Raw genomic sequence first — 24993 nt, forward strand, 5'->3', positions numbered from 1 at the left:
CATGTTTTCAGTTTTGTTTTATTCTTCCTTCATATTCAAACTTCACAAACAGTGTGAATTTACAATACCTCAGAAAGTGAAACTTACAAAAAGTGCTGGTAACATTTAAAAAAAATAAAATAAACAAAAAAAACATCATTCTTTAGCAACATCGATAACTTCTTCCACACAGAACAGAAAACTTGTAAAAGTTTTTTTTTTTTCGTATTTAAGGCGTAATACTTCTGTATAAAGTATATGCAAGAGATAAACTTTCACAGTATTCAAAAAATGTCACAATAGTAATATAATAGAATATTGAAGCGCTACAATTATGTTCTTTTTTTATTGTGTTTTTTTTTAACTTTTTTTTTGTCCTGTTTAAATAACAAATACAAATCACAGGTAAATATAGGTGAGAAAGATAAGAGGCTAATAGTAGATGGCCTTAAGGGTTCTGCCACTGTGGAAATAAAAAGCTGTCAGGATGTGTGTAGTAATTCTATAGTTTAAAGCACTTGATAAAAAGGCGTATGCATTTTTTTTTCTTCATTTTTTTTATCTTAAAAGTCTATATTTTTTCTGTTCACTTTTTTTTCCCTCTCTCTACCATTGACAAATGTTACTGAAAAAAAAATTCTCAAAAACAATTACAAGAGAAAAAAAAAAGAAAAAATTATCTCTCAACTAAGAACTCTTGGCCTGCCCTCTGACAAAGACATAATAATGTAGTGGAGGATGTTTGGGGAAGGGTTGTGGGGTACCAGGCCTGACAGACGAGCAAACAAAGCGAGGGTCACTCCGTCACGACACGTGGATGGCCGGTGGTATCATTGTAGATGGACGTTACTCTCAGTGATACAATATCACTTTTTGTGAGAAGAGCTAAGGAAATGAAGTAAACTCTCCTCTAAGCATTATAAAAAAAACTGAGCACAAGCTTTGGAGGCAAATTAACATGATTAATAAAAAAGGATCTGAGATATCATCTCATAGCTCTGATTATGCAGAGAACTCCAAATCCAGAAGCTCCATCTTTTTGCTACTCTGAGATAATATCTCCGAGGTGACTTTTAATCTCATTGTCCTTTTTATATTGCGGCCCTGATTTTTTATCTCCTAGCTCTTTATCTCATTGTCCTTTTTATATAACGGCTCTGATTATTTATCTCCGAGCTCTGACTTTTTATCTCATTGTCCTTTTTATATAACGACCCTGATTTTTTTTTTTATCTCTGAGCTCTGACTTTTTATCTCATTGTCAATTTTATATAATAACCCTGACTTTTTATCTCTGAGCTCTGATTTTTTATCTCATTGTCAATTTTATATAATAACCCTGACTTTTTATCTCTGAGCTCTGATTTTTTATCTCATTGTCAATTTTATATAATAGCCCTGACTTTTTATCTCTGAGCTCTGATTTTTTTATCTCATTGTCCATTTTATATAATGGCCCTGACTTTTTATCTCCGAGCTCTGCTTTTTTATCACATTGTCTTTTTTATAACAGCCCTGATTTTCTATCTCCGAGTTCTGACTTTTTATCACATAGCTCTGATTTTGGGGTCCTGTCTTTTAAATCTATAAAGCCCCAAACTAGGACTGCCAAATCTTGGACATAATCATCATTTCATCTCAAAGCTGAGATAATAACTCTTTTTATCTTTACGTACTTTTTTGTCTAAATCACGTGAAGTTGCTCCAGAACTTTCAAATTGAAAATATATTTGTTTTCTCCATATCTTATATTAAGATCATAATTACTTAATTGTTGTAAATGAATTCAGGCCCATGAAAGGATTTGAGCTATTTTATAGGTCACATCTGCCCAATCACACTGGATCGTTCGCCCTCACAGGGTCACCCATGAGGCAAGATGCCAAAAAGAACATTGGTTTGAACTATAAAAGTACTAATTGTAAAATCATGAAATTAAAAATAAAAATAGTTAAAGATTCGGAATGATTTTGGAAAGCAGACAGGAGAAGTGCACATTACATGAGTGCGTCACGCCAACACTCTCAAGGTGCGCAACATAAGAGGAAATGACACGTCCCTTGCCACAATAAGGTGCTTGGAGGATTTTGTCTTATTTTTTCATGACCATTTTCACACAACACCCACCACACCCTGATTATCAAACCAAAAACGTATTTTCCAAAGGCAGGCCAAGAGTTCCTGGTAATCCTTATTTCAATCACTGACACTATGGATAACGTGCTCTTACCAGTGGATAAATTACCGTCAGATTTTCTGCTTATGTTTAACCAGTTGTTTTTTTTCTTTTAAATACAAATATATACATGTCAACTCACACAGAATACAGAAATGTATATAGAAAGACATACACCCAGTATATATGTATACACAGGTACATATACATATATGCTGCCTAAACACCACTTGTAAAGAGAAAGTGAATTGAACAGTACCAAAAAGAAAAGTTAGCGAATAGATGCGGCTGTCTTGTAATGCTCCGACCATTTTATCTATTTTTTTTGTATATATATTTTCTTTAAAAACACACAGTGCCTTATTGTCTTCCTAACATCGTTCTCTGGCTGCAAGTGGATGACTAGATAGTGCTGCTTGTTACTCGGTTATGGTGCAAATGCTTTTTTTTCTGAGTGTGTGATCCGGTATTGGAGGTTGTTACCTCATTCTGGACTATTCATGAGGGAATCTGTAATGTTTGGATTCATATAAATAGCTTTGGAGAGAGGTTGAGTGAGCGGAGTCATTTTCTGGCTGCTTAGCAGTCCTCACCTGGCAATTTTCTCACTGACAAATACCTTCATAAAAGGGTTTTATATGGTTGTGACAACCAAATCTATAATTTTGGGTCCTCATACCAAAATCTTATTGTGGGGTATGTATGGTACCCATTGCGGTGCCTCTTTTACCAAGATCTACATTGGACTTCTTTCTTGCTAAATGAGTTCTAACATAAATATTGATAAATAATAGAAGAGTCCATGAATAGTTTTGCCTTTTTGGATAGTTTTGCTTTAATTAATGTCAAGATGCTCCAGGTAAGGATAATTCTTTAGAACACACAGATTAGAGGCTATTATCCTGTGTCACTGAGAAAGCTTTTCCATCACGAATTTGGTTTTGTATAGATCACGAATTCATTTGGTAGGAAACCACAAATATAAGTAATGGACGAGAAAAATGGAAGTGAATGGAGAGAATATATTCAAGTCTTGAAGGAGGCAGTATTCACAGTGATGAAAGATAAAACATCAATCTGGCAGTGATGAAGTCTTGTAATTCTTAAGATCTGGGGTATTATTTTGGGGTCTGTTTGGGGCCCGCACCTGTAGTAGGAAGCACTTAACTATATGGATCAAAAAACTATCCTGTTGTCAGTTAAAACCATTTACACCCTGGGTCCGATATTGATGCATGAAAATTAAGGTGAATTTAACACCAATTAGGGATGAGTTATTGAGGTGAGGGAATGAGTTTAAGGCCACACTCTATGTCTAGAATACAAAAATAAATATATTATGATGCGAACTAATGGACTTTGAAGGTAGTGACAAGGTCCCTTGTCTTCTAGGCAAGGGCAGAAGGGACATTCAGGCCTCACTCTTACAGGGAAAATTGCATTCCGAGGCTTGAATTCAGTAGTGTTGTGCTAACTCCTTGGAAAAAAACAGACGGTAGCTATAACTGAGGGAGGGGGCAATGGTGCCCCAGTTGGGTTGCTTTATAAAAGAAGAAAAAAGGCACATATACTAGAAACTGTGTCTATGGTGGGGGACTTTGTATGTAAAGAAGGAAGTAAACGTCATATCCAATATGCACATCCAGTGCTGTTTTTGTGCTCTGTGATACGGTAATGGAGGGTGAAACTTATGGTTTCATATCCAGATGACTGTGAATTTGGTTGTGTTGATATGTCGGGATGGAGAAGGCTCTAAGGTTTGTGGGTCTCCGCAACTCAACCCCTCTATTGTATGGACATTTTTGTGTTTCAATGTCATGATGTCCCCTCTCTCCTCTCCTTTTAGAACTTCCACAATTTCAAAAAGTTCTCCTAATTGTAATAAAACTGGAGAAAAGTTTTACATTTGATGTTTACAAATCGGAAGAGAAAGGAGATGTGAGAGGGGCACCGACTCTCAATATAGAAATGGAATTTTTTTTTTTCTTAATGCTTAAACTCAAAGTCCAGTGTTTGACATCTCATAAATAATATTCTTAATAAAAAAATTAAACTCGAAAACACAACAATCCCTTTTCTACGTTCCTTTTCAACACAAAATTAACAGCAGTGGATAACAATATTATCTTAACACGTACAAAAAAAACAAATTCTTATCCCATCTTTAACACTCATTGACAAATCAGCTTTAATATCTCAGATATGCAGCATATCCATAAGGGCAAACATAGATTGTTTCAAATTGTCTCTCTCCTTTAATTTTTTATTTAATTTTTCTTTACATTTTTTTTATTATTAATGCCTTCACCAAAGAGAATTATAACAAACAAAACAAAACAGTCTTATACCAATAAAATGCATTCAAAATAGAAAATATTACACAAAAACAAAAAATTCCTTCCTTTAAAAAAAAATAAATCTCTCAGTTCTCATTTTAAGAAAATTTCAGTCAAGGACGCGCTGTTTGAATATACCTAAATTTTTGATGTGTGTGGTTAAGTGACACGATTTTTGCATTGCAGGCTTCCTGTTCTGGGACTGGGGTTTATAATTTGCAATGTCAAACAAACCACTCAAAATCATGACTTTACAGGCAATGAAAGATATCAATTATTTTATTATTTATTTATTTTGTTAAATTATGAAAAAATAGACAACTTTTATTTGGGGGGTGGTGATTCCGCAATCTACCTTTTATTATAATTGTTATCCTTTGGGTCACATTTTAAATTGAGCACATTTCAGTGACAATTTCACATACTTTCTTTGTCATTTCAATGATTGGAAACATTTCCAAAATTATGATTATTACCCCAATGTTCTTGTAAATAATTAGATTTAGCACCATGATTTGAGAAACATTAATACTGAAGTGCCAAAAATATAAAAAAGTTAAATGTGAATTTTGGATTTAATAATTTAGCACCAAGATATAAATAATTGCTAGATTTGGGAGGAAGGGTATACTTTTTTAACTATTTTTCAGAATGTTTGGATGGTGGTGGTCCAAATACTAGAATTCAGGAAAGTAGGACCAGACATATTGACCCAACTAAAATTGTTCACAAGATGGAACATTTTGATTGGTGAATACTGCCTGACTTTTTTTTTCAAAGTCAGGAAGTGGTTATTTATTGTAGAAAAAGTTTACGAAACAATAAAGGAAAGTGACCGCAGTGGGGTCCTGTACAACCCCTCATCACACCGGACGCAGCCTGAAGACACAACCATGACATGGTACCAAACACATCAAAAAATAACGTCTTCCTATTGAAATGATATAAAAAGCTAAAGATATGTGCTGTATATGTACAATAAAATGAACAAACTCAAAGCATTGTCTAAACACAAAGGCCTTACTGCATCGTTCACCCCCCCACCCCGATTCTCGGTAACACCTGCAATGCACTTCTGTTGCGTTACTGAAGGAAATAACCATGACATAATACAATGATTGTACGATTACAAAATATGAACTAGTGTTTTTTTTAATTAAAAAAATCCCCCACAACTGGGAAGTGTCGCCTGGTCGACCCACGGGCGAGGCTCCAACCGACAGCCCATGGCAAAAAATAAAAAAGAATAAAATCGATAAGGCTTTGTAAAGATGCTCATAGCATGTTTGCATGTTGCGTCTTAACATGTCACCTGCCTTTTGCCTGAAATTCAGCCTCCACGCTAATATTTGGTCTACAGTAGAATTACATATCAATAAAATGGAAAAAAAACAAAGCGAAAACTAAGACAAAAAGAATATCTAAAAATATACAAAAAAAAAAATGAGCGTCTTTTCTATTTTTTTTTATAACTCCGCTTTTCACATGAACGGTTGATACTGCTTGTAAAGATTAAATACGAAGAACGATGTTAGTAAAAAAAAAAGTTAATGATAAAAAACTAAAATAAAGTCTGTTCTATCGATAACTAGCGCTTTAGTGTATTTAGTGCTGCGGTACGGACAGTGATTGACAGGAGGGGGAGGGGAGGGGTGTCGTAGCTCACGATACTTCAGATCTAATCAGAATATATATTTAAAAAAAAAGTACAATATATAGAAATAAAGACAAGAACTGCGACCAGGAAGGATTTTGGTCTTGTTTTTTTTTTCTTTGGCTCAGCCGCAGTGGCGCGGCCCAGCCCGTGGATTTACAATGTGTTGTGACTGATACAACAAGGCAGTAAGGTGGTTTCCTTCTTGGTAAACATCTACTAAGTTCATGAAGTGAGCGAAATCCCCCCATCCCGAAAACAACAAATAAATACATCTGCTATCTAGACACTGCCTGGGGTAAACATACGACGAGCGAGTAACACTTCCCCCTTCAACACCAGCACCAGACCTTTTAGTTGCCAAAATATTTTCGAGTCACGATTTGGTCAACTTCCAAAAAAACTCCACAATTTATTTATTTTTTTTTACTTGAAATTTCATGTTTTTGTTTTTTTTTTTCAATTTTTTACAACTCATTGCAAGAAACAAACAACTATAGATTATTCCCCCTGTATTTTTTTTGTTTTTAACTTTTATTTTATTTTATTTTTTTTTACAAGGGGAAAAAGTGCAATGCTTCATTGTTAGCACACGATAAGAAAAAACTTATTGGAAAAAAAAAGCAGATGCCAACAAGCCGAATAATAACTCACATCAAGAGAAGACCTCTCCCCGCTCTCCTCGGCCGAGACAAAGAGAGTGTAAACGACAGCAAGCAGTGGACTGGAGCCTAATGGGTGTGTATATATATGTATATCGTGAGAATCCAAAGTTCTGTCCAGATACTGGCCCTGTCGTAAATATTGGAAAATATGGACACGACATGAATAGTCGGTGCGTGGAGAATCCAAGGTTATTAATGCACAGATGACAACCCAAGAATAGGACGTCAGTCTGTTTCCAAGCCGCACCGTCCACGTCGTGAGTGTGCGTGCATCCTTCTGTAGCTCCAGGTGAAAAAGTACTTGAGTCTAGTGCAAATCTAATCACAGCATTGCGGGCGTGGGATCCCACCGCTCCAGGCGAGTGACTTTCCGCCTGATTTCAGTAGGATATTGCAGCAAGCAGCCACTGTAGTATACGAGCTTAACGTCTCAAGGAAAGCATAAGGCTGAGACCTCGACTAAACATGTACTTCTTAATACTTGCAGTTCGAGCCTCGGTTTCTCTCGCTTTAGGTCTGATCTGCTACTTCGAACACGTGTGTCTACAACGAGATTATGGCTGATGTTTAGAGTAACAAAGTTATTCAGCGTCCCGTTTCTTCCAGGAGACACCGGGGTGGACAACTCTAGGAGAAGAGATCTCGTGAATTTCATGGTGGTCTCTAATATCAGAAACTAACAGTTTCCTTAACTTGTCATGTAGAACGCATGGGGGATCAGCGAAAGCAACCACCATTCTGTAATACATCGTATCAGGTCTGTGAGGTCCACAGTGCACAGCAATCAAGAGGGGGAAATCCTTCAAGAAGCTTTAATACTGGATCACAGATTTTTTTTTTTCTCATCTCCCCCCCGTGACCCCACCGCTGTCTCGGTCACCTCATACCGGTGAGGACCACCGTCACGTCTTATTTCAGGAAGCACGAATGCAACGTTTGTATCGTAAGAACACAACATCTTAAGAGTTAGTTGGCATCTTAACGGGTTAGTGTGGTATTGTCGGTAAAGCTTGACTGGTTTAGGTTTAGGGCGTCAAACATCTTGACCCTTCCTCGAACGTACTGAATCTAAAGTCGGCCATGGATATTAGAGGAGGGCTAGCCGACACCACCAAGAACATTGAGACTGGTGGTCATGAAAGTTCTCCAACTGGCAAAGAGTGGACGAGTGTGAAGGACATTTCCAGTTCTTGATCAATGATTCATTTCTCGGGTGGCCGGATGGTTGAAAGTTGCACATTACGGTGTCCTCTAATGCCCATGGCCCAACTGAAGGTTTCTTTCCGACCATTCCGCTTTCGGCGGTTCCCATTCACCTATACTGAGAATGTGTGTACATGTCAGGGAAGGCAATCAGTTGTGGTTACATCTAGGAAGATCAGTTTTTACTTTAAGTGGGCTCAACCCAATTCAGCTTTTGTAGCTACGATTTTTTAACCATCGCATCAGCATGATCGACTTCTTTCCGCTGTCTGCCTCTCGGCCTGTGCAATGACTTGTCAGTAGTGCAGTGCAGTGCAGTCAAACTTAGTGCAATAATAATCAACGCAAAACAACAACGAGCAAAATCACAAAGCAGAGAGTCCCGACGGAAGAAGAAGATTGGCCAAAAACGGAACAAAACAGAAATAACAAGTGAAACTCTCTCCGTCCTCAACGACAAAAGAATGTTTCCCTGCACGGTACGACAGGTTACCCAGAAGACAGCGATCGCTAGGTTTGTACATGGCCGCTAACGCACGCAGGGTCACGGGACAGGACGCGAGGTTCTTATCTGCAGACATGGCCGCCTCTATGCTATTGCTACAAGGAGAAGGTCAGTAAGGTAGCATTGGGTGGGAGACGTCTCCATTAAGTCCAGCTCTTCTTCTCCAGCACCTGTGTCCTGTGTGAATAACCGTGTGGGTAACACATTGGCGATAATTTGGGGAAATTCTGTGACCACGGGGGACAAGCTCGGAATATAACATCCTCTGTGCAGAAGGGGCAGCCACAAGTCGCATATCAGGTGTACTCTGTAGTTAGTGCAAACTGTTTCTTAGAGGAAACCCATCACTGGGTCAGGCTCTTTTACTTTTGGGCACATTACGAAAGCCCCAAGAATAATGTTCTAGAAGTGGGTACAAAGAACCCCCCAAAGACTCAACCAGGAGGCTGGAGCAGGTCTCATATCTCCTCCATTCAATAAAGGGGCAACAAGACCCATCGAGTCGTGGAATGGTGTTTACTTCTCCCAGACCCCCAGATGGGCACTTAAAGGTGCCATCGCCTGCTCTACTTTATCTTTAACAGGGCATCCTGCAGTAGCGGATGACAGGTTCCCTTTAAGGAGGCACTGCAGAGGAGGGAATCTATGGCATGTATTGCTCTATCACCATAGGGATGAACAACCAGACAAGAACTCTACGGGAGAGATGACATCTGCGTGGGAGGATATTACAGCATAGTGTTCAGACGATGACTCCCCCACTCCTCACACAACGAAATCATCCATTCTACAACAAAGGTGTCACAACACAGAGAATAACGTCTGTGTATAGGTTCTCCTCGGTGGAAGACTCGCACGCATCGAAAGGAGATCGTACTCAACCCGCTCCTAAATCCTGTAGACACACATCTGTTTGTAGGGTGCAGCCGGAGTAGGGGCGACACCTCGGGGCATCACTAGTGTCGGCCACCCCATGTGGCCCCACGGTTCTGCACAGGGGGCGCTCTAGTGCCGCCGCACGCTCGCTGTCTGCTCCATACTGGTCTACGTACAGTGTGCGCTTGGCATGGGCAGCTAGGATAGGTCACGCCATAATGCAGGTCTGCCCTCGGAACACAGCAAAGTATCAATAATGGGGGACGGAGGTGATGCCAAGCCTGCATTCTCATGAATATTGTGGTGGCTTCCATCATAAAACCAGAAAATATGGGCGAAATGAAAGACTTCAATCTACTCCAAACTTTGCATTACCCCTTTAAAGCCCTGCTGTCCTGCACTGTGGCACAGAGGAGCAACTGCACCCTCCACACCTTGTATATGGCCTCCTATAGGAAGGTCTACACCAGATTTACTCTTAAATTGAATCCTTATGATATAAATGTGCAAATCCCTTCCCGAGACATAGATTTAGATGATGAAATTGCGTCTGCCTTTGGCCACCACCAGGGGGAGCTCAGGTGCTGACTGCGGACTGTGTTAGAATGGAGTTCTATGTGTGTACAGTATGCGGTCGGCTCCGGGGCTCCCTCTAGTGGTGCATGTAGACAGTAAGGAAGGAACTCTACGTCTGTGCAGAGGATTTGGTGCTCTGGAACAGAAAGGTAGCACTAGATATATGAATTTAGCATTGAGCCTATTATTTAGAATTGAACCTAGTTTTTCATTTTAAACCTATTAAGAGAAAAAAAAATTGCAATGGTGTACCAGATTGAGCATGATAATGTCTGTAAAGCGCTGCAGAATATGTGGGCGCCATAAAAGCAAGCATAATAAATACAATAAATAAATATTTTAGGATCGTTCAAATGTATAGAAAAATCATAAACTGGTGGAGCCTTCTCTGTGGGGACTGCAGCAGGATCTTATACAGGACGTCTGGGATCGGACTCGATCACTTTTGGACCTTTGGAATGTTTTCGTTGTCTCCATGGGGAAAGGCCTCCAGAAGCCAGTGACATCTAGTGGTCAAAAATGAGAATGCGGTGGATCGAGCTTGGCGGTCACCGATTCTCATATGGCAGAATTAATTTGTTACTATGAGTCAGTAGTCTGTAGGTGGCGCTATGGAATCAAGTTTGATCAATTATGTGTTGGGAGTTCTATACTCAGACTTATCGGTTCACCATATGACAGGTCCATTGTGTATCTCAGCAATTGCTTTCATAAACCAGAGTATTAGAACATGTGCATAATATTGGTAATATTGGCCTATATCTGGGGAAAACTACAACGCCCTAATGTCTAGGTGGCCATACTGATCAATATTCATGAGGATGCAGCCTTCATCAGTTATTGAGGTCAGCATTAGAAGAGGTTTCATCCCAGATAATGATCTGAGATAGTAAATCAGAGCTGGGACATGAATAAGTCAGATAACTGTCACTATGAGATAATAAATCTGAGCAATTAAATAAACCAGAGCTAATGAACAACTAAAATAATGTTCTAGGCAACACATCAGAGATTCAATAAAATAAACCAAAGGCCTGAGATAATAACTCAGAGCAACAAAAATATATTAGTAAGTCAGAGCCGTCAGAACTTTGGTCAGAGTTCTAAAATAGTACATTAGCCTTCTCTGATAACAAGTCAGAAAATAAGTTTAGTGCTCAGAGATATTATATCATCTGCATAAGAAAAGTGAATGCTCTGAAATATAAAGATAGCACTTTTAGGTAACAATCCAGCGCTCTGAAATAACAAATTTGTACTTTGTAAGTCTGTTCTAAGAGTTAACTTATTGCTGTACAATATTGAATTAGTGTTCTGAAATAATTCAGTGCACTGAGAAAATAAGCCAGTGCTCCTAGGTAATAAGTCATTGAGATAATAACTTACATAAGTCAAGTCAGAGCTCTGAGATAATGAGTCACAGTTTTGACATAATAACACAGAACTCTGACATAAGCCATAGTTCTGAGATTATGAGTTAGCGCTGTAAAATAAGTCAGCACTGAGATAAGAAGTCAGAGCTCTGAGATAATATGTTAGCGCTCTGAGATAAGTCAGCACTGAGGTAATAATGTCAGTACTCTGAGATAGTAGGTAAACACTCTCAGATAAATCACTGCTTTGAAATAATAAGATAGTGATCTGAGAAAATAAGTCATCACTGATATAATAAGTCAGAGCTCTGAGATAATAAGTCAGCACTGATATAATAAGTCAGATCACTAAGATAATAACTCAGTGCTGATATAAGTCAGGAGTCTGAGATAATAAGTCAGCACTGTATATAATAAGTCAGATGTCCAAGTTAATAACTCAGCGCTGAGACGAGTCAGAACTCTAAGATAATGTCAGCGCACTGAGATAAGTCAGAGCTCTGAGATAATAAGTTAGCACCGAAATAATAAGACAGAACTCTGAGGTGCTAAGTCAGACTTCTGAGATGATAATGTCAGAGCTCTGAGATAAGTCAAACTTATGAGACAATAAGTCAGCACTGAGCTAATAAGTCAGCACTCCAAGATGATGGTCCATATTTTAACCCTAGGATATTGTGAAGGACTCGTGACTTTTAGGGGCCAATTGATCGAACAGGTTGTGCCAGAGTTTGGCGTCTTTTGGCATCTTGTGTCGGAGGGCAGACCTGTCAGACATGGGTATAGAGAACACCTTCTTCTCCCTGGATTCAGTGGCCCCAATGGACAGGAATCTAAGAATCCTTGTAAGGTCAGATGGTACACGTGAGATCAGGGCGAGCGGTGGAGAATCGCTCGGTGATTGCATTGTTTCGCCACCAATCGCGTGGCAGATAAGGAGTTAAAATTCCTCCCGGCAAAAAGACGCTACATAAAATGAAGAATACAAAGCAGCAAATAGAAAAGTTACGTCCGGTTCTCAATCACTTGCTCATTATTCCTGTGTTCCTCCCACTAATCTGCGAGCAGCCCCCCGACTCCAGCCCAGACCGTTCCCCTGCACGTCCAGTGTTCGCCCGGCTTTGTCCCTTGCACTAAACGTTAGTTACGTAGAAAATTTACAAAAAAAAAAAAAAAAGAAAACAAAACAAAAGTTTCACTTGATGGAGGTTCGTCACTCCCTGCACCGTTTGCTTCACACAATGAACATGCTGGAGTTCCTCTATGAAAAATGACAATTGCAGAATTTGCCAAACCCACGGAGAACGTTCTATGGTCACCGTGAAAAAGTAAAAAATAAAGGTCAAAAGAAAATCATAAAGCTGTGAATTTGTAAACTAAATAGAAAATGTAAAAGTTTAAAATGTATTCAAATTAATATTAATAAAAGTGATTCCCCCACTGTAATAATTGTTGTTCATTTGGAAATTCACCCAAAAAATGTAAATTCTCAGCGATCATTCTGAGCATAAAATTAGAAAAAAAAAATAGAATAAGAACAAATAAAAAAACATCAAAATTTCCCAAAACAGAGTTTGCGGTAAATTACCAAATTGCTGGAGATGACAACACAAGCATCTCGTGAGAGCGGACACATTGTAGCACTAATGCTCCCAAGCAATGTACAGGGGTCAAGAACTGACATTCTGGCATTAATTAGACATCATTTCAGGGTTAATATTTGGCAATTAATTTGCAGGGGTAACAAATAAAAACCATTGATTTCATGATACCGTGATAACTTTTTTTTTTGTTGCAAATTCTGATTTGGAATTTGTCAAAATTAAACCAAAATATCCGTTTTGTTTCTTTTTTCCGTGGTGCGTATTTATTTCTTGCTAACATTTCCCGCGGTGACAAAAGAGACCGTTCGGGATGGATTTGGCAAATCCTATTACAGAATGATCCTACAAATTTTCTTAATATTTTTTGCAACCATCCAGAGAGGGGATGGAGGGGGATGGGGAGGAAAGCAGACTGTTCCTTTTACCTGTGCAATTTGTAGCGACCATAAAGCTAAATTGGGGATCAAAAAAGATTTGACCCGAAAAGATAAGTGCTCAGAAAAGGGTAGGCGAAAAATTGCCAGGCGAGATGCAACAAGAACAGTCTGCCTTTGGAAACGTCACCAATATGGACCCAACACAAGGAGATGTATGGGGTCTGCGCCCGGCCCACCCGTCACACATAGAACAGAATGCACCTTGATGGCACCGGACCTCCGATTTGTGGCTGAGCAGATTTTGGATTGCTATACCTCGGATGTAAGTCCGTGACGCTGGTTCCGTGGACACATTTGTGCCTCCATCCTGTGCTGCGTCAGGACTGCGGATTTTTGCACAAGCTGCTTCGGATATTTCAGATTCTTCTTTGCTTTAAATTTCAAAAAGAAAAAAAAAAAAGTTACAAAACAACTTTTCGCACAGCCAGACGTTTTGCCCTTGTGTGTTTCATGTCGCTCTCTCAGTTCTTACTTTCTTCAGCTGCAGATGAAATACATGGACGGGTAAAAGGGTGATGAGAGGGGGATTTAGGTAGGACCAGGTGGCAGGATGAACCAGACCGTGACCCCCCCGGGAGGATGCTCGAATTCTGGTCCTCTCTTACCAGCCTCCTTTAACTGCCCGTTCCTCCCGCAAAAAAAAAGAAGAAGACATTTAATGCCGCAACGGGGGTGAAAAAGACAATAATAAAATAAGTGCGTAGTTTTTATCCATCAGATACTGTGGAGTCTGAGCGATTAAATGCAGAAAAATGTCCATCAGAAAGTAAAAAGCCATGGAAAGAAGAAAAAAACAAAAACACTGTAGGCGGCATATTAGGAGACAGTAGGCCTTTCAGAATATTTTGTTATATTATTTTTTTGTAGTGCTCTACACAAGTGGAAACAAGGGTTCAGTTTCTGTATGTTTCATGAATTATTTTTTTTCACTTGTCTTTTTGTATTTTTTTTTTCTTTTTATTTTTTTTTTTATTTTTTTTATTTTTTTAAAGAAGGGTTGTATTTAGAGGCCAGTAGTTAGAATTCCAACCAGTAGAATTCAGGTATATCTACCAGGCCTTAAGGCCACCATCTGAGGGAGACTGGATAAAATATATATGCAGGTTATATATCTTGATATATATAGATATATATATTCACCCACTCTCCGGAAATGTAATGTACCAGCAGGCAATAAAGTTCTTCATGTAGTACAAAATGTCGAAAAAAACCCCTAAAAATAAAAAGAAAACTCTTAAATTCTAGTGCCATAGCTTTTGTTTTTTTTTGTTTTTTTGTTGTTTGTTCGTAAGAATGGATGGTATTTATCCGTCGGAAACGTGCATTCTCATGTGGTCATTAAATTGCTCGATTTGGTCAAACTTAGTTGGGCACACTGAGCAAACGTACGTTGTGGCCTCTGAGCATACCGGGGCTCCGCTGTTGGGGGGCCCAGGACGAGGGACTAGAACTGGACTAGCCGGTGGTGGAGCAGCGGTAGGGGGTGCAGCCAGTGTTGGTGCCGGTGCTAAGGCAGAGACCAAAATTGGAGCTGGAACTAAGGCTGGAGTTGGAGCCAAAACCGGAGCAGATGCCAAGACCGGAGTAGGCGACAAGACCGGTGCTGTAGGCATGCTGGGAGCTGGAGGCAATCCTTGTCCTGGGGTGGTGGCAGGAGCTTGAACTGATCCTGGAGCTGAGTTTGGAGGTGGAGCGGGTACTGGGATGCTGGCAGTGCCGTTGGTGGCGCTGTGAAGAGCCACGTGCCTCTCCAGCAGCGTCTTGTGAGAAAACTTCTTTTTGCAGATGTAGCACTCGTAAGATTTCTCTCCGCGGTGCAAGCGCATGTGCACATTGAGGGAGCTCTTTTGGGTGAAGCGCTTGTTGCAGATGCTGCACTGGTACGCCCTCACGCCTGTGTGCGTCACCATGTGTTTGATTAGGTAATCCTTCAATGAGAACGATCTCCAGCAGATGCTACACTGGTGCGGTTTCTCTCCTTTTTTTTAGGTTGTCCATAAAAGGGGGAGAAAAAAAGCAAAAAAAAACAGAAACAAAGAAAACACAGGGTCAGTAAAATATCTCACAACCAGATGAGTACAGATGACGTGAGCACAGATGGTGGAATATTTAACATTTTGGTTCTATACCACTCCTTAGTAACGGCACACGGGGGAGAGGTCAGGAATGTGCAGTGAGGTTGGTGACTTCCGAAAGCAGAAATACAATATATTGTAAAAGATGAAGGACCTCAACAACAACAACAACATCACATTGTTAATGACACTGGGACTTCCTGTCTAATTAGACATTTATGGTTGCACTGGGACTTACGAGATGGCCGGAACGTTCTAACAATTCAGGCGAAAAGTGACCACTGCCTTTCATGAGCAGTAACTGGCAGAAGAGTCCTTGCAAGTAGATATGTCTCAAACTGATGGACTCTACTGGTGCTTCAGAGGGTGGGCATGAGGGCCTCGGTGGGACCAGGGTTGGACCTTTTCAGTTGAGTGAGCCTCTGCTATACAATGAGGATGATTGAGAGCCACGTTTTTGTCCAGAACAAGGATGAGTGTTGGAGTTGGCCATTTCTTCATAACTACGTTTAGATGGTTCAGATTTTGTGGCACACTGAGGGGTGGCAAGAGGACTTTATTGATTAAATGATGGTTGCTTCCAGGATGGGCTTTTTTGGGTTTAGTTTGGTTAATAAAATGTTAACGGGAAAGGGTTGTTGGTAAGAAGAAGTATCTCATCAAGACTGGTGGGAGTTTTCAAGGTGGCTATTGGGATATCAAGCTTTGAGAGTCACCACTTGGAGAATTTTGGGCTTCTTGAGTATGATTTTGGTAACTGGGCCTAAATAAAGTATTGAGAGGTTAATGTCACCAGTTCATAGCGTGGATGTAACCAGTTCATAGAGTGGTGGCTCATTTCTTAGGTTGGTTTGGGGATTTTGAGAGTTTCAAGTTGCCAGTTTGAGATTACTGGGCTCCTGAGGGTCTTATTGGCATAATGAGGGGTCAATGTCACCACTCTACGAAGTGGACGAGATCTTCATGATCATATGGTGAGTTGGTTTAATTAAGGACAGTGTAATACAGGTAGGATAGTAGATGAGGGGTGGAAGGAACGAGCTTTGCAGGAGCACTAAAGTACAGGAGATTGGGAATTATGGAAGCAAAGACAGATGATGTTGCGGTGTCAATGGAGAAGAAGTCAATTCAACAAACTGAGTTGTGGGGTGTTACAGTATTTTGGGACTTCTTGATTAAGGGTGGAGAGTTAGGACAAAAGGAAAGGAATCTACTGGGAAAATTAGAAATTATGTGAAAAGAAATCAGTTGACCAGCTCTGGCCACCTACCTGTATGTACGAACATGTGCTTCACGTAATTCTGCTTGGCGGTGAAGGTTTTGTTGCAGAGGGTGCACTCATAAGGCTTTTTTTCTCCTTGGCTGCTGCCTGTGCTGTGTCCACCTTGGGATTGTTGGTTTTGGATTTGGGAAGAAAATGGAGACAATCCGGCTTGGGGAACTGTCACAAACTGTGTTTGCTGAGCAGCCAAAGGTTGGGGCAGACTGAAGAGGAAAGGCTTTGGACCAGTCCCAGCTGCCTGCGTAGTGAAGAGGGTCGGAAGATAGGTATTGCCGGCTGTTCCAATGACCTGGGTATTACTGGTCAAAGTTAGTGGCATTCTCAGGTTGCTGGTGAGAGTTTCCGTCTGACGTAAGTAGAGTTGAGTGGTTGGCATAGCTTGGGTAATCGACTGGGAGACAGAAGTCTGTAGGACCCCCTTTTCGGTGCTATTGCTAACACTGAGCACTGTGCTGTCCATGTCAACGGTGTTGCTCCTCTCGGGCGAGGAAGAGCTGGTATCTAAGTGCTGTTGGTTCTGGTTGTCTACGCATTCAGTGGACAAGTTGTTAGACTCCGCTTGGGAAGGATCTTGTTGCCCGTCTCTTACGAGACTAGGCATAAACTGTTGCTCCACGGAGTCCGGTTCTGTGCCGATCGAGGAACTTACTCCAGAGTCAAAGCTTTCTCCTTTGGGTTCACTTTCGGTGCCTTCGGCTTGATCGGTGTCTTCGGCGCACTCTTCTGACTCGTTGCGTTCCAGGGCCTGTGACCTCTGCTGCCCGTAGTAGTCATAGTCGTCCTCCACCTCTTGTTTTATGTGGATATTTCCCATCATTGTCTGAATACGTACAGGACGTGGCTGCTTGCGGCAGTGGGTGGTTTCTGGAGTGGTGGTCAGAAACCTTTCCATCCGCTGAGAACGCTGATGTATGCGTGTGATCCAGCTGGGCTCCTCCATGTGATGTTGTCTCGGGAGCCCTAAGGCAGTCTCGTGGTGGCTCACCAGAGCTCCGCTATAAAAGGAGCGTTCCCCGCTGCCGTTTTCCATGGAACATGTATATAATGTAGAGTAGATCCTGTCCACACTGTGCTGACGGTGGCTCCGCAGGAAGCCAGATTCTGTGTCGCTGCTCTGCCCCGAGGTCCCCGATTCTGGAGTACCCCTGGGTGTCTCTTGGCCAGAGTCCGGTATTAGCGGGAACACTCCGCCTACATTTTGTGAGACGATTCTCGTGCATTCGTCGATGACGGTTTTTATCTGTAGGATGCTTGCGGCTGTCAGGATCTGAAGAGCCTCAGACTGGGAGACTCTTAGTACCCCGCTGTACATGAAGTCAATCAGCTTCTGCACGGCGTGGACCGACACCACGGAGGGGATTTCGATGTCACTGTACCCTAGCAGCAGTTTGTCCTGGAAGAATGGGCTGCCAGCGGCCAGCACGCAGCGGTGGGCCCGCAGCATGCTTCCGTGGATTCGCACCGTCACGTCACAAAAGTGGCCACGGTTGCGCTGCTCGTTGAGCGTCTCGAGCACGGAATTGCTGAAGTTGTGAAGGTTGATACTATGAATGCGCTCGGTCATCCCCTTGCAACTGATGTCACCTGTGAGCAAAGAGAAGCAAAAATCAGTCATAGAAATATTAAACACTCTGTGCTGCGGGGACCCTCCGCCCAAAACACAGCAGCCCCGACCCTGGACATTACTACCTGTCCTGCAATCACCTGGGCAGCTTCTGTATATAATTCTGTATGTACAGCTCGTATGACCTGCGAATCTCCTGTATATAATTCTATATGTACAGCTCGTATGACCTGGGAATCTCCTGTATATAATGATATATGTACAGCTGGTATAACCTGGGTATCTCCTGTATATAATTATATATGTACAGCTGCTATAACCTAGGTATCTCCTGTATGTAATTATATATGTACAGCCGGTATAACCTGGACATCTCCTGTATATAATTATATATGTACAGCTCGTATGACCTGGGCATCTCCTGTATATAATTATATATGTATCGCTGGTATAACCTGAGTATCTCCTGTATATAATTATATATGTACAGCTGGTATAACCTAGGTATCTCCTGTATGTAATTATATATGTACAGCTGGTATAACCTGGGCATCTCCTGTATATAATTATATATGTACAGCTGGTATAACCTGGGCATCTCCTGTATATAATTATATATGTACAGCTGGTATAACCTAGGTATCTCCTGTATATAATTATATATGTACAGCTGGTATAACCTGGGCATCTCCTGTATATAATTATATATGTATAGCTGGTATAACCTGGGCATCTCCTGTATATAATTATATATGTACAGCTGCTATAACCTGGGCATCTCCTGTATATAATTATATATGTACAGCTGGTATAACCTGGGCGTCTCCTGTATATAATTATATATGTACAGCTGGTATATCCTGGGCATCTCCTGTATATAATTATATATGTACAGCTCGTATGACCTGGGTATCTCCTGTATATAATTAAATATGTACAGCTGGTATAACCGGGGAATCTCCTGTATATAATTAGATATGTACAGCTGGTATAACCTGGGTATCTCCTGTATATAATTATATATGTACAGCTCGTATGACCTGGGAATCTCCTGTATATAATGATATATGTACAGCTGGTATAACCTGGGCATCTCCTGTATATAATTATATATGTACAGCTGCTATAACCTGGGCATCTCCTGTATATAATTATATATGTACAGCTGGTATAACCTGGGCGTCTCCTGTATATAATTATATATGTACAGCTGGTATAACCTGGGCATCTCCTGTATATAATTATATACAGTGGGGCAAAAAAGTATTTAGTCAGTCAGCAATAGTGCAAGTTCCACCACTTAAAAAGATGAGAGGCGTCTGTAATTTACATCATAGGTAGACCTCAACTATGGGAGACAAACTGAGAAAAAAAAATCCAGAAAATCACATTGTTTGTTTTTTTATCATTTTATTTGCATATTCTGGTGGAAAATAAGTATTTGGTCAGAAACAAACAATCCAGATTTCTGGCTCTCACAGACCTGTAACTTCTTCTTTGAGTCTCCTCTTTCCTCCACTCATTACCTGTAGTAATGGCACCTGTGTAAACTTGTTATCAGTATAAAAAGACACCTGTGCACACCCTCAAACAGTCTGACTCCAAACTCCACTATGGTGAAGACCAAAGAGCTGTCAAAGGACACCAGAAACAAAATTGTATCCCTGCACCAGGCTGGGAAGACTGAATCTGCAATAGCCAACCAGCTTGGAGTGAAGAAATCAACAGTGGGAGCAATAATTAGAAAATGGAAGACATTCAAGACCACTGATAATCTCCCTCGATCTGGGGCTCCACGCAAAATCCCACCCCGTGGGGTCAGAATGATCACAAGAACGGTGAGCAAAAATCCCAGAACCACGCGGGGGGACCTAGTGAATGAACTGCAGAGAGCTGGGACCAATGTAACAAGGCCTACCATAAGTAACACACTACGCCACCATGGACTCAGATCCTGCAGTGCCAGACGTGTCCCACTGCTTAAGCCAGTACATGTCCGGGCCCGTCTGAAGTTTGCTAGAGAGCATTTGGATGATCCAGAGGAGTTTTGGGAGAATGTCCTATGGTCTGATGAAACCAAACTGGAACTGTTTGGTAGAAACACAACTTGTCGTGTTTGGAGGAAAAAGAATACTGAGTTGCATCCATCAAACACCATACCTACTGTAAAGCATGGTGGTGGAAACATCATGCTTTGGGGCTTTTTCTCTGCAAAGGGGCCAGGACGACTGATCCGGGTACATGAAAGAATGAATGGGGCCATGTATCGTGAGATTTTGAGTGCAAACCTCCTTCCATCAGCAAGGGCATTGAAGATGAAACGTGGCTGGGTCTTTCAACATGACAATGATCCAAAGCACACCGCCAGGGCAACGAAGGAGTGGCTTCGTAAGAAGCATTTCAAGGTCCTGGAGTGGCCTAGCCAGTCTCCAGATCTCAACCCTATAGAAAACCTTTGGAGGGAGTTGAAAGTCCGTGTTGCCAAGCGAAAAGCCAAAAACATCACTGCTCTAGAGGAGATCTGCATGGAGGAATGGGCCAACATACCACCAACAGTGTGTGGCAACCTTGTGAAGACTTACAGAAAACGTTTGACCTCTGTTATTGCCAACAAAGGATGTATTACAAAGTATTGAGATGAAATTTTGTTTCTGACCAAATACTTATTTTCCACCAGAATATGCAAATAAAATGATAAAAAAACAGACAATGTGATTTTCTGGATTTTTTTTTCTCAGTTTGTCTCCCATAGTTGAGGTCTACCTATGATGTAAATTACAGACGCCTCTCATCTTTTTAAGTGGTGGAACTTGCACTATTGCTGACTGACTAAATACTTTTTTGCCCCACTGTATGTACAGCCGGTATAACCTGGGCATCTCCTGTATATAATTATATATGTACAGCCGGTATAACCTGGGCATCTCCTGTACATAATTATATATGTACAGCTGGTATAACCTGGGCATCTCCTATATATAATTATATATGTACAGCTGGTATAATGAGGGCATCTCCTGTATATAATTATATATGTACGGCCGGTATAACCTGGGCATCTCCTGTATATAATTATATATGTACAGCTGGTATAACCTGAACATCTCCTGTATATAATTATATATGTACGGCTGGTATAACCTGGGCATCTCCTGTATATAATTATATATGTACAGCTGGTATAACCTGGGCATCTCCTGTATATAATTATATATGTACAGCCGGTATAACCTGGGCATCTCCTGTATATAATTATATATGTACAGCTGGTATAACCTGGGCGTCTCCTGTATATAATTATATATGTACAGCTGGTATAACTTGGACATCTCCTGTACATAATAATATATGTACAGCTGGTATATAACCTGGGTATCGTCTGCATATAATTATATATGTACAGCTGGTATAACCTGGACATCTCCTGTACATAATAATATATGTACAGCTGGTATAACCTGGGTATCGTCTGCATATAATTATATATGTACAGCTGGTATAACCTGGGCATCTCCTGTATATAATTATATATGTACAGCTGGTGTAACCTGGGCATCTCCTGTATATAATTATATATGCACAACTGGTATAACCTGGGCATCTCCTGTATATAATTATATATGCACAACTGGTATAACCTGGGCATCGTCTGTATATAATTATATATGTACAGCTGGTGTAACCTGGGCATCTCCTGTATATAATTATATATGTACAGCTGGTGTAACCTGGGTATCTCTTGTATATAATTATATATGTACAGCTGGTATAACCTGGGCATCTCCTGTATATAATTATATATGCACAACTGGTATAACCTGGGCATCGTCTGTATATAATTATATATGTACAGCTGGTATAACCTGGGCATCTCCTGTATATAATTATATATGTACAGCTGGTATAACCTGGGCATCTCCTGTATATAATTATATATATACAGCTGGTATAACCTGGGTATCTCCTGTATATAATTATATACAGTATGTACAGCTGGTATAACCTGGGCATCTCCTGTATATAATTATATATGTACAGCTGGTATAACCTGGGCATCTCCTGTATATAATTATATATATACAGCTGGTATAACCTGGGTATCTCCTGTATATAATTATATACAGTATGTACAGCCGGTATAACCTGGGCATCTCCTGTATATAATTATATATGTACAGCTGTTATAACCTGGGCATCTCCTGTATATAATTATATATGTACAGCTGGTATACCCTGGGCATAGCCTGTATATAATTATATATGTACAGCTGGTATAACCTGGGCACCTCCTGTATATAATTATATATGTACAGCTGGTATAACCTGGGCATCTCCTGTATATAATTATATGTGTACAGCTGGTATAACCTGGGCATCTCCTGTATATAATTATATATGTACAGCCGGTATAACCTGGGCATCTCCTGTATATAATTATATATGTACAGCTGGTATAACCTGGGCGTCTCCTGTATATAATTATATATGTACAGCTGGTATAACCTGGACATCTCCTGTACATAATAATATATGTACAGCTGGTATAACCTGGGTATCGTCTGCATATAATTATATATGTACAGCTGGTATAACCTGGACATCTCCTGTACATAATAATATATGTACAGCTGGTATAACCTGGGTATCGTCTGCATATAATTATATATGTACAGCTGGTATAACCTGGGCATCTCCTGTATATAATTATATATGTACAGCTGGTGTAACCTGGGCATCTCCTGTATATAATTATATATGTACAGCTGGTGTAACCTGGGTATCTCTTGTATATAATTATATATGTACAGCTGGTATAACCTGGGCATCTCCTGTATATAATTATATATGCACAACTGGTATAACCTGGGCATCGTCTGTATATAATTATATATGTACAGCTGGTATAACCTGGGCATCTCCTGTATATAATTATATATGTACAGCTGGTATAACCTGGGCATCTCCTGTATATAATTATATATATACAGCTGGTATAACCTGGGTATCTCCTGTATATAATTATATACAGTATGTACAGCCGGTATAACCTGGGCATCTCCTGTATATAATTATATATGTACAGCTGTTATAACCTGGGCATCTCCTGTATATAATTATATATGCACAACTGGTATAACCTGGGCATCGTCTGTATATAATTATATATGTACAGCTGGTATAACCTGGGCATCTCCTGTATATAATTATATATGTACAGCTGGTATAACCTGGGCATCTCCTGTATATAATTATATATATACAGCTGGTATAACCTGGGTATCTCCTGTATATAATTATATACAGTATGTACAGCCGGTATAACCTGGGCATCTCCTGTATATAATTATATATGTACAGCTGTTATAACCTGGACATCTCCTGTATACTATTATATACACTCACCGGCCACTTTATTAGGTACACCATGCTAGTAACGGGTTGGACCCCTTTTGCCTTCAGAACTGCCTCAATTCTTCGTGGCATAGATTCAACAAGGTGCTGGAAGCATTCCTCAGAGATTTTGGTCCATATTGACATGATGGCATCACACAGTTGCCGCAGATTTGTCGGCTGCACATCCCAAAGATGCTCCATACAAGGCAGGATGGATCCATGCTTTCATGTTGTTTACGCCAAATTCTGACCCTACCATCCGAATGTCGCAGCAGAAATCGAGACTCATCAGACCAAGCAACGTTTTTCCAATCTTCTACTGTCCAATTTCGATGAGCTTGTACAAATTGTAGCCTCAGTTTCCTGTTCTTAGCTGAAAGGAGTGGTACCCGGTGTGGTCTTCTGCTGCTGTAGCCCATCTGCCTCAAAGTTCGACGCACTGTGCGTTCAGAGATGCTCTTAGGCCTACCTTGGTTGTAACGGGTGGCGATTTGAGTCACTGTTGCCTTTCTATCAGCTCGAACCAGTCTGCCCATTCTCCTCTGACCTCTGGCATCAACAAGGCATTTCCGCCCACAGAACTGCCGCTCACTGGATTTTTTTTCTTTTTCGGACCATTCTCTGTAAACCCTAGAGATGGTTGTGCGTGAAAATCCCAGTAGATCAGCAGTTTCTGAAATACTCAGACCAGCCCTTCTGGCACCAACAACCATGCCACGTTCAAAGGCACTCAAATCACCTTTCTTCCCCATACTGATGCTCGGTTTGAACTGCAGGAGATTGTCTTGACCATGTCTACATGCCTAAATGCACTGAGTTGCCACCATGTGATTGGCTGATTAGAAATTAAGTGTTAACAAGAAGTTGGACAGGTGTACCTAATAAAGTGGCCAGTGAGTGTAATTATATATGTACAGCTGGTATAACCTGGGCACCGCCTGTATATAATTATATATGTACAGCTGGTATAACCTGGGCACCGCCTGTATATAATTATATATGTACAGCTGGTATAACCTGGGCATCTCCTGTATCTATATATATAATTGTCTAAGGGTTTTTCCGTCTGTCTGTCTGTCTGTCTGTCTGTCTGTCCTGGAAATCCCGCGTCTCTGATTGGTCGAGGCCGCCAGGCCTCGACCAATCAGAGACGGGCACAGCATGGCGGCCTCGACCAATCAGAGACGCGGGATTTCCAGGACAGACAGACAGACAGACAGGCCGCCAGGCCTCGACCAATCAGCGACGGGCACAGTATCGACATAGATGTCATAATGGTTGCCATGGCGACGAT

The 24993-nt window shown here is 40.8% G+C and overlaps 1 protein-coding gene across 9 annotated transcripts in view; it reads right to left on the bottom strand.

Moving 5' to 3' along the window:
• ZBTB20 (zinc finger and BTB domain containing 20) overlaps positions 1-24993 on the bottom strand; it is a 941497-nt gene continuing 916504 nt past the window's right edge. For all 9 annotated transcript variants that reach the window (XM_077293705.1, XM_077293703.1, XM_077293706.1 and 6 more), the window contains 2 exons: positions 16730-18325; positions 1-15362 (listed from right to left, as the gene is read on the bottom strand). In XM_077293705.1, coding sequence (XP_077149820.1) covers positions 14689-15362; positions 16730-18305 — 2250 coding nt within the window. In that variant the 5' untranslated portion in view covers positions 18306-18325 and the 3' untranslated portion in view covers positions 1-14688. The remainder of the gene's footprint in view (positions 15363-16729; positions 18326-24993) is intronic.

Source organism: Ranitomeya variabilis, chromosome 3 (genome assembly GCF_051348905.1).
Source record: "Ranitomeya variabilis isolate aRanVar5 chromosome 3, aRanVar5.hap1, whole genome shotgun sequence".
In the NCBI taxonomy this organism is placed as follows: domain Eukaryota; kingdom Metazoa; phylum Chordata; class Amphibia; order Anura; family Dendrobatidae; genus Ranitomeya; species Ranitomeya variabilis.